This window comes from Salvia hispanica, chromosome 6, assembly GCF_023119035.1.
Source record: "Salvia hispanica cultivar TCC Black 2014 chromosome 6, UniMelb_Shisp_WGS_1.0, whole genome shotgun sequence".
In the NCBI taxonomy this organism is placed as follows: domain Eukaryota; kingdom Viridiplantae; phylum Streptophyta; class Magnoliopsida; order Lamiales; family Lamiaceae; genus Salvia; species Salvia hispanica.
Window position 1 is genome coordinate 39,999,161 of NC_062970.1, and position 9,817 is coordinate 40,008,977.

The window sequence follows — 9,817 nt, forward strand, 5'->3', positions numbered from 1 at the left end:
TGGGAAATCAATCATAATCATATTTATTAAATTTAAATTTATAAGTACATTTTTAACAACCGAACAGTCATAATCGCATTCTATGTGGGCAAGCATTGATAAAGTTTTTTTGTTTAATATATATCTTACCAATTGATTTGTTCTTTGTTGTCTCTTTTGCTTATGAAAAGATCGAAAGAAGTTAGTACTCCATTCTACATTGATATTCCCCCATCTATCCTTGATATCTTTGTGAATATGTCAATCTCATTATTAGATATTTTTATTAGTGATATATAGTTACAAAATTACCATTCATTATCATATTCGGTCATTTTTTTGAAAACTACTTTAATCAAACTTCTTTTAGCGACAGAGACAACATATTAAACTAAATTCGGTATGAATCCATTTTATTTGATGCACTTTCTTAAAGTTGATAATATAAAGGTGTGGACACTTTCATTTAAGGATAACATGCTATTGCATGGCATATTGTCACATTGTTGAGAAAAAATAGTGATATGGTGATGACAATAATTAAATTATAGTTACTGCAATACTTTTTAATATTGGGGATAATATTTTTTGTTGCATCGCAATCATGAATTTCTTTTATGGATTTGGTGTTGGTTGAAAGTTGAAATATTAGTAAGTAACTAAGGATGGTGTGATGTGGAAATTTCCATCACCAAGAAGTCACATGTTGGCTGGTTAATTATCTTAATACGATTGATTATAATTATATTTACGGTTCCTAAACACTACTCAAAAAAGTAATCTAAATATATAATCAACTCTCTACATTTTGTCTGCTTCTGCATCACTATTATATTCTCTCTCTACAATGTGTGCGTTGTTGGCAGCAGAGACAAGTAAACAGTGGTGCTGCACTCTGAATCTGTGATGGAGGAAGGAAGAATGAAACTCAGCTTCTTAATTCCTGCGCGTATATCGCCACCATCGCAGCGCCGCCGTTTTTACTGCTAGTAGAATTCAAGCTTCCTGCATTGCTCCCTCTCTGTCTTCAAATTAGCAGCAGTCGTGATCCGAAGAGCTACACATTTTAGGTGAATCGCTTCACCTCTAGTTTGTTCTTTTTCTGCTAATTGTAGTTTCTGTTCGCGCTTTTGCTTTTTGGCTGCTTCTTTATGTGAAATCTATGAATGAATCTGTTGAAATTGACGGTCAAATGCAAACCGAATCTAACTTTCCTTCTTTAGTTTATGCTGTTAAACTGTTTAATTATGACTCTACTTTGCAATTTAGCTCGGCCTTTTCTTACTGAGCTTGATTGCGGTGGTTGAAATTTGCGTAAATCAAGGCTTATATCATGATACATTTTCCTGTGCATTTGTAATTCGAATCAATGATATCAGTGTCTTTATTTCATGTTTAGTAACCGCTTCTTTTACTTACTCATTTGCAGAAATTTCTCTCTCAGAATTGATGCTCGCATCTCTCAATTTTTGAATGAATTAAATGTTATCGTTCTTCGACACATATATAATGCTATTGGGGTCTATGGTTGGGTAACATGAATCATACCTGCTTCACTATCTTTTGGTATCTTTTTTCTTGACCTGTAATTCATGTTCCAGTTCTTCTGCAGATTGAGCAAAAAAGTTAGTATTACATATACATCAACGTTTTTTTGTTGTTGCTCAGTGTGACAGGAGATTAGGTTTTGCCTTGGTGGCCTAGTAGAAGAAGTAGCTTCATATATAATGGACAAGTATGAAATACTGGAACAGATCGGCAAGGGTGCTTTTGGTTCTGCACTTCTTGTGAGGCATAAGCAGGAAAAGAAGAAGTGAGCATTAAATATAGTTATATAGATGCCTGCATCATATTTGTTCCTGTCGTTTTCATGTGTGCATCATGATTCATGACTGGATAACTTTTTGTAAATTTGTTTTTTTCTAACCATTTTTTGCCTCATTATCTTGACTTGGATATTAAGGTATGTGTTAAAGAAGATTCGTCTTGCCCGCCAAACCAACAGGACACGGCGATCTGCACATCAGGAGGTCAATCCTTCCTTCTTAAATAATTAATTTTCCTGTTCTTTTCTATTAAAGAAAGTTTTTCAATCCTTAGGCCTAGAACTATAAGTCTGCCTGTCTTTATCTCTCTCTCTCTCTCTCTCTCAGATGGAACTAGATGTTTTGAATACTCTCTTTATTAAGCAAAGTAGCTTTCTGTTACTATGCAGATGGCACTTATATCAAGCATGCAAAATCCATTTATAGTGGAGTACAAAGATTCATGGGTGGAGAAGGTAATAAAGTGATGCCAACGCGTCTTCATTGACTTTGCGATGTGAATTTATTTGATGGCTGACAAGCAGGACTGTTAAAATAACTTTTCTAATTTAAGCTACCTTTAGCTTCCTAGTGGTTTTTGCTCCATACATTCCTACACTGAAGTGGGTCAAACTCGAAATGAAATAAGGCTAATGCGACTTTATGACTTCATAATCAGGTTTCTAGCAACCTAAAATGGTTTAGGACTCCAAACTACTGAAAATATCTAGAATTATAGGCTTGCTGATTGATGGCCAACTGAACAGAAGGGGTGTACGATTCAATAAACAACCTTTTCCATCTATATTGTGGGAAAATCTCTTGTAGTTCCCTTCAACTGATTTCTAGTTGGCAAGTTATCTGATCTTCTGTTGACCGTTGATTGTTGTTATAGAAACTAAATTGGTGGCATTCACCAGAGAAGCATAAAAAGAAAAGTTAGCATTGTAGGAAATCCATATTTAGAAATGTACTATCAGTCTTTGCAATCTGTTCTGTATATGCCTTTTTTTTTCTCAGCCAGTCTCTGCAATCAGTCAGAGCTAAATATGTGTGTTCTTATCTCAGGGTTGCTATGTCTGCATTGTCATAGGTTACTGTGAAGGTGGAGATATGTAAGCATTTTTTCACATTTAATATGCTCTTGTAGAGGTGAAAAGGGAACACAAACAATTCTTTAACCTTGCTTTCGATTTCTTATTTGTAGGGCAGAAGCCATAAAAAAGGCTAATGGTGTCCATCTTCCTGAAGAGGTAAATTCTCTTGTAGTTTAGTTTATTTTTTCTTATGCTCCTTTATTCCCATTTCCCCTAGCCGGACATTGCTGCATGTTTTGATAACTTTCTTTCTTTGCTTTAAATTTCCGCAGAAGCTCTGTACATGGCTTGTCCAACTACTCATAGCACTGGAGTACTTACACATGAACCATATCCTTCATCGTGATGTCAAGGTAAGTTGTGTCAGACTTCCTTCTTGATGAATACAATTCACGTTTATAAACCTATGAAATTTTAGTTTTAATGTTCGCACAATTTCTGCAGTGCTCGAATATATTTTTAACAAAAGATCAAGACATTCGTCTTGGTAAGATTTCATCTTTTAGTTTATTGTTATTGGAATTTGAAAGCAATTTCTAAACTGCATACTTATTCCAGGTGACTTTGGACTTGCCAAAATGTTGAGTTCAGATGAGCTTGCTTCCTCGGTAAACATTTCAGAATGTCTTTTTTTTTCAGTCATATTATTTTTCTAGCATCACATTGATTGTTCATACATTGTTTCCTCAGATTGTTGGTACTCCCAGTTATATGTGCCCCGAGCTGCTTGCAGATATACCATATGGCTCCAAATCAGATGTATGGTCACTTGGTAAGCTAAATATTTATTGCTTCATGCTGTCATTATAAAGAAAATACAATACACTGGATTAAGTAAGCCTATTTTTAAGTAGTCCGTTCCAAACTGATTGAACCTGGTGTGTAATATCTTCCAGGATGCTGCATGTATGAGATGACATCCCTTAAACCTGCATTCAAGGCATTTGTAAGTTGCTGCAGACCTAATCTTGTCACAATTTTATGGTATATTCTTTGTAAACTGCCAATGATATTGAGACCTGAACATGATTGTTTGGTGATTTTATTACTGAATGACCTCTTTGCATAAGCCCTATATTTTTTCGACGATGAAATGTCTAGTTGCTGCTAGGTTTAGTGTTTCAAAACTTTTAATATTTCTGCTACACATGTTTTTCATCTCCACTAATTTGTGAATTATGCTCATTGGTAGCGGTAATATAATGACTGGCTGTAGAAGTAAATTATTCTGCTCGAATTCCAATGATTTTATGTTTGCTATTTTGAGGTTGACCATGAACCCGACTACTGAAGAGCATTAACCCTGTGAGCCTGCAGTCTGAAATCTTATTTCTCACACAAGAAGTCAGCTGATTGCCTGCTTAAGTGTGAATCATGATTGTATCTATTTATTAGACTATAATCATGAAGGCCAGCTAATAATTAACTGACTATATTGTTGGATTGTTTCTAGAAACAAGCCATTAGGTTCACCATGACTTTGTTTGCTTGTTAATTTTTGTGCCTTCCCTGAATAGTATGATTGTTGTTGATTTTTGGTTGGTAAAAATGAAAAGTTCTTTAAAATCTTAATCTATTTCTCCACATTTTTGGACAGGATATGCAAGCTCTCATCAACAAAATAAACAAGTCTGTAGTTGCTCCACTGCCGGCCAAATACTCTGGGGCATTGTGAGTTCCTCTTCTTGCTTTTTCTTATGTATTCTCGTGTCTGTCAGTCCGTCCTCCTCTCTTTCTCTACTCGCAAAAAGATGCAGACACTTTCTCTTTTATTAGAATAACAGAGAGATAAAAGATTTCACAATCTTGCTATATGATGCTATTATCATTGGTTTTTTCTGAAAAAATTCTACCACCCTTTTTACCCTAACTGTAGTATGCTACTTCTTGCATCGCAGCCGAGGTCTGGTGAAAAGCATGCTGAGGAAAAATCCAGAACTTCGTCCTAGTGTAAGGCATTTGGAAAGCACTCATTGTTTTCAGTCCAGTTTACTGCATAAGTAGCTATTTAGTTTGTTGATTTACATACTAAATGTTCACACATCCAAATAACCGTTAGTAACAGCATTATATCTAGTTATCTACTTCTACTATGACCTTCTATCGAGAAAGGCAAGGTGATGAGTGGCCAAAGTAACTTGCTGTAATCATAAATCTTAACCACTGCAAGCGGATTAATATTGTGTCCAACTGCAATTGCAAGATATGCCGCCATTGATCCTTTTGGTTTCATGGACTATTTCTATAAAGCTAGAAATCAAATGTATTTAATAACTTTGAACTTATGTTAAAGAAAGAATGTATTATGCCCCTCACTTCGTATGCATATCATCTACAAGTATACTACTATCTTTTCTATTTACTTTACTAATACAGGATAGTAATTTTGGCAGGCTGCAGAACTTCTCAGGCACCAACACCTTCAACCGTATGTACTCAATGTTCACCTGAAGCTCAATTCACCCAGACGCACCAGTTTTCCAAGTCAATGCATGGAAACAGAAAAGGGCATCACTAGGACGATTAGATTTTCAGAGCCTTCCCATGTTCAACCTCCAGCATATAGAGACAGAAGATCGTCATGTGGAAATGACAGGACTTTGAATCCTAGTGTATCTGGAGCTGAGCAAAGTTATGATTCTTTCACTAGGATAACTGGAACAACTAATCCTTCCAATATGCATCCTAGAACAAAAGAATTATTTTCAGGAAGCACGCATGAAGAAGGGACTGTCATTACAAAAACTATTACTTCAAAAATCTCAAAAGTCCAGAAAGATACAGAAACAAAAGGTTCAAGTGCTTCAAAAAGAACACCACAGCTTTCAAAGAACCATAAACTGGTACGATCATACAAAACTTGTCTGCTTCGTACATTTCTGGTTTCTTCTATCACGATCACTTGTTCAGATGCTACTTTTTAAGCTTACATACTTTTATTTTGCTCCCAGAAGCAAGTCTCTTTAAATCTCATAAAAAGTACCATTACATTCATCGAATCATCGTATCTTTATTTTGCCATGCAGCCTTACTCACTGGGTCTATGTAGTGAACTGTTTAAGAGATAATATAATCGCATAATACTATAACTCTCATATGCTTGAACTTGTAGTATTAACAAAATCCATTGTTTTTCTCTCCTAACTTCACCTAACATTATTATTAGTAGATGAGGTTCTATGGATTTCTTTCTTGGTGCTCCGCGTAACTGCAATATATTATTTTCAGCTTCAAGCATCAAAAAGCGTGGTTAAGAGACCTGTTTCAACTACTCGTAGAGCCTCTCTTCCATTGCCACAAAAAGACTCCGCCCATAAATATCGTCACATGCCCAGTCTTGGACCTCTTGGAAACATTGACAGCATCAAGTCTCCGGATGTTTCTGTCAATTCCCCTCGAATCGATAAAATGTTTGAACTTCCTTTACGGTCCTATGAGGAGTCCTTCCCTATCCGTAGAAGCTCATTAACCTCCGCACAGGGTTCCTCCAGATCCCCACAAGGTGACCGTTCTATTATGAAAGATAGATATACCATTGAGTTCCCAGATAAATCGGATGGATTGAGCTTCAATAACTGGCAAGGAGTTTGCTCTACAGTACACAAGGATAGGCAAGATGGAAGTGAGTCTTCAGATCAAAATGCCACAGCTGGTGCCTCTAGCCGAACATCCTCAGATCAACGGCCCCGCAGAATTGACATGTCCTCTTACCGGCAACGAGCAGAAGCACTGGAAGGCTTGCTCGAGTTCAGTGCAAGGTTATTTCAAGAGGCGAGAATTGAGGAACTTGGGGTGTTGTTAGGGCCATTCGGACCGGGAAAAGTGTCTCCAAGAGAAACTGCAATCTGGTTGACCAAGAGCTTCAAAGAAAATACTCTCCTACCAGAAGATCTTTGCCAACATGTGTAGAAATTAGAATATGTATGGAATAAATTTCTATTGTTACCAAAGTGTTGGCATGTAATTCGTTTAGGCAGATGAGTCTAGCAGATCATGTTATAGTTTCCTAATCTATTTAGGCCAGTTTCAAGTTCTGGGTTAGTACCTAACTGGGATTTGGTTAGTTGCTGGATGAGATAGGAAACTCAATATTTGAAATTCCCACAGATTTGGTGCTCTCTATGAATATCTGAACACATTAATGATCGACTGTAATTTATATAGTACTAGTAGTTATAAGTTTCTGCTATTTTTGTTGTTGCATTTCTATTTTTCAGTACTCAAGGTGCCCATCATGTCCTCTATTGACCTGTCCTCAAGTCTCAGGCCGTTAAATCTCCCTGATTTTGCAATTCCAAAAACGTAATACTGCTTCCTTCCTTATTAAGTTATTAAAGAGAAAATAAAGTTATTAAAGAGAAAATAAAATATGAAAGAATAAAGTAAAATAGAAAAAGAAAAAAATAAAGGAAAGTAGAAGAGAATAAAGTTATTGCTAAAAAAATGAAATACTTCTTGGGACTAACAAAAATGAAAAAATAACCAACGGGTTGTAACGTAGTTGGCAGCGCGGAGCTGTAGTGACTGATGACGGGTTTCAAACCCCACCACCTGCTCAGTGAGAGACTTTTTTTCTTAATCTGCAACCGATTTCATTAATTCGCGACGTAAGTGAATTCGGAAAACATGCGATCAACCAAAAAAAAATAACAAAAATGAAAAAATAGTTCAAACCGCATAAGGAGTATATTTTATAAATTTAAAAATGTTTTAGAAATTAACGAGTAGTAATATCGTTTGTAATTTGTAATTTGTAAATGAGAACGAATAATTAAAAAAAAAAAAAATCTCTTTTTAGATGTTTTATTATTAAATAAAGATAAGGTTAGATTAGATAGTCTTTCCTCGCCGCAAAGGCCGATACCTACCCTTCACCCCACCCACCCCTCACCTTCACCAACCCAGACCACATCAAAACAGAGTTGTTCACACATCCCCAATCTCCAATCCCCACCAAAACCAACCATGGCCGCCACCACCTTATCCCTCCTCCCCCCCGCGTCCCTCCGCCGCCGCGTCCACCTCCGCCCCAAATTCTCAATCAAAGCCTCCGCCCCCGTCCTCACCCAAGACGACCTGAAAAAGCTCGCCGCCGACAAGGCCGTGGAGTACGTGAAGAGCGGCATGGTCCTGGGCCTCGGCACCGGCTCCACCGCCGCCTTCGTCGTCGACAAGCTCGGCGCCCTCCTCCAATCCGGCGCCCTCTCCGACATCGTGGGCGTCCCCACCTCGAAGCGCACCCAGGAGCAGGCCCTCTCCCTCGGCATCCCCCTCTCCACCCTCGACGCCCACCCCCACATCGACCTCGCCATCGACGGCGCCGACGAGGTCGACCCCAACCTCGACCTCGTCAAGGGCCGCGGCGGCGCCCTCCTCCGCGAGAAGATGGTCGAGGCCGCCGCCGCCGAGTTCGTCGTCGTCGTCGACGACTCTAAATTGGTAACGGGGCTAGGTGGCTCGGGCCTCGCCATGCCCGTCGAGGTGGTGCAGTTCTGCTGGAATTACAACCTGGTGAGGCTGCAGGAGCTGTTCAAGGAGGAGGGGTGCGAGGCCAAGCTCCGATTGGACGGCGGAGGGAAGCCCTACGTCACGGATAACTCGAATTACATTGTGGATTTGTATTTCAAGACTCCGATTAGGGATTCCGGCGCCGCGGGGAGGGAGATCGCCGCGTTCGAAGGGGTGGTGGATCACGGATTGTTCTTGGATATGGCCACCGCTGTCATCATCGCCGGTGGGAGTGGAATCACCGTCAAGACCAAGTGATGATGATTTGGTAACAATTTGGGGATTTTTTATGATTGACTTAGTTTTCTTCGACTTTTTTGTCACTACATTGTTGTGCATTGCTTTTGGTGCAAGTGAATCTCACCATCTCAAATAAATGGAGAAAATTAAATAAATGGAGAAATTTGTACTAGTGTTTTGTTGGGGCCATGAATTATAGCATGAGCATGACTATTAGTTAAACTATCAGAATCCAGATGAAAAATACGATTAGCAGCAATGTTGGGGAGTCTTCGTACTATATCTTCTGGCAATGTGGTTGAAACACTGATTCAAAGTTTACAAAATCTAATATGCCTTCTATTTTATTTTTATTCTGCAAATAAGTAGGAGTATCTCCTTTCTGTTCTGTCTTCTGCTTTAAATTTTGATAAGCATAAAATAACTATAACGGCAATGTATAATCATGGAAAGAAAATACAGTATTCAATTTTATCCCATCACTTTATTATACAAAAATGTCTCAGTTTTCAATCTTAGTAATTGCGAAAAATTAGCAAAATTTTCAAGTTTTGCTTTATGGATGCTTCTTGTAAAATTGAGTTGCAATTTCATCTACAACTTAAACTTATTTTCTCTGTATTTAACCTTTAAATATCTAATTTTTAAAATTACATGCCTAAAAAGAAATGCATCAATTACAAAATAGGAGTAGTAGTATCATATATCGAATACTATATTGCTAGTTTCATCAAACATTTTGAATGAATATGATGAGTAACATTAATAATTATTTGTATCAAACATTTTGAATGAATATGATGAGCTAACATTAATAATTATTTGTACGTGAAAGTGATTAATTGCTAACTTATCATTTAATAGCCAACTACGACTAATTTAAGACTATAAGATTTTAGAAATCTAGTGGTCTAAAATTTGTCACGTGTAATTTTTGTTTTTATTAATTAAATCGAAAAAAGATTAAAAAAAAAATCAAATTAAGGTTTTGGATGAAAATGTCAATATAATGTTTTAAAAATATCAACACTATGCTTTGAGAATGTAACACATTGCTTTAGAAATGACTACATGTATTATATTGACATATTTTATATACTATGTTGAAATTTGTTGCTGTACGAAAAAATTGAACATTTTTTTTAAAAAAAATCAAATTTTGACATCGGAAGATATGCACGTGAGATC

At 37.3% G+C, this 9,817-nt stretch overlaps 2 protein-coding genes across 2 annotated transcripts; both read left to right on the forward strand.

Moving 5' to 3' along the window:
* The first annotated feature begins 805 nt into the window (after positions 1-805).
* LOC125197505 (serine/threonine-protein kinase Nek3-like) lies at positions 806-7,078 on the forward strand. Its single transcript, XM_048096261.1, has 15 exons — positions 806-1,049; positions 1,648-1,792; positions 1,943-2,009; positions 2,195-2,260; positions 2,853-2,899; positions 2,992-3,037; positions 3,154-3,234; positions 3,326-3,368; positions 3,440-3,489; positions 3,572-3,653; positions 3,778-3,827; positions 4,479-4,552; positions 4,780-4,831; positions 5,275-5,724; positions 6,110-7,078. Exons 2-15 carry the CDS (start codon positions 1,707-1,709, stop codon positions 6,788-6,790), a joined length of 1,875 nt encoding a protein of 624 aa, XP_047952218.1. The 5' UTR covers positions 806-1,049; positions 1,648-1,706; the 3' UTR covers positions 6,791-7,078.
* Positions 7,079-7,763: 685 nt separating this feature from the next.
* LOC125196638 (probable ribose-5-phosphate isomerase 3, chloroplastic) lies at positions 7,764-8,801 on the forward strand. The gene has a single exon (XM_048095234.1). It carries the CDS (start codon positions 7,847-7,849, stop codon positions 8,645-8,647), a length of 801 nt encoding a protein of 266 aa, XP_047951191.1. The 5' UTR covers positions 7,764-7,846; the 3' UTR covers positions 8,648-8,801.
* Positions 8,802-9,817: the final 1,016 nt, after the last annotated feature.

Bases quoted from the DNA above. Each gene is read 5' to 3' on its own strand.
- LOC125197505 (XM_048096261.1), top strand. From the start codon at position 1,707: ATGGACAAGTATGAAATACTGGAACAGATCGGCAAGGGTGCTTTTGGT. The intron at 3,038-3,153 runs GTAAATTCTCTT...AAATTTCCGCAG, and splicing joins GTGTCCATCTTCCTGAAGAG to AAGCTCTGTACATGGCTTGT. The intron at 3,369-3,439 runs GTAAGATTTCAT...TACTTATTCCAG, and splicing joins AGATCAAGACATTCGTCTTG to GTGACTTTGGACTTGCCAAA.
- LOC125196638 (XM_048095234.1), top strand. From the start codon at position 7,847: ATGGCCGCCACCACCTTATCCCTCCTCCCCCCCGCGTCCCTCCGCCGC.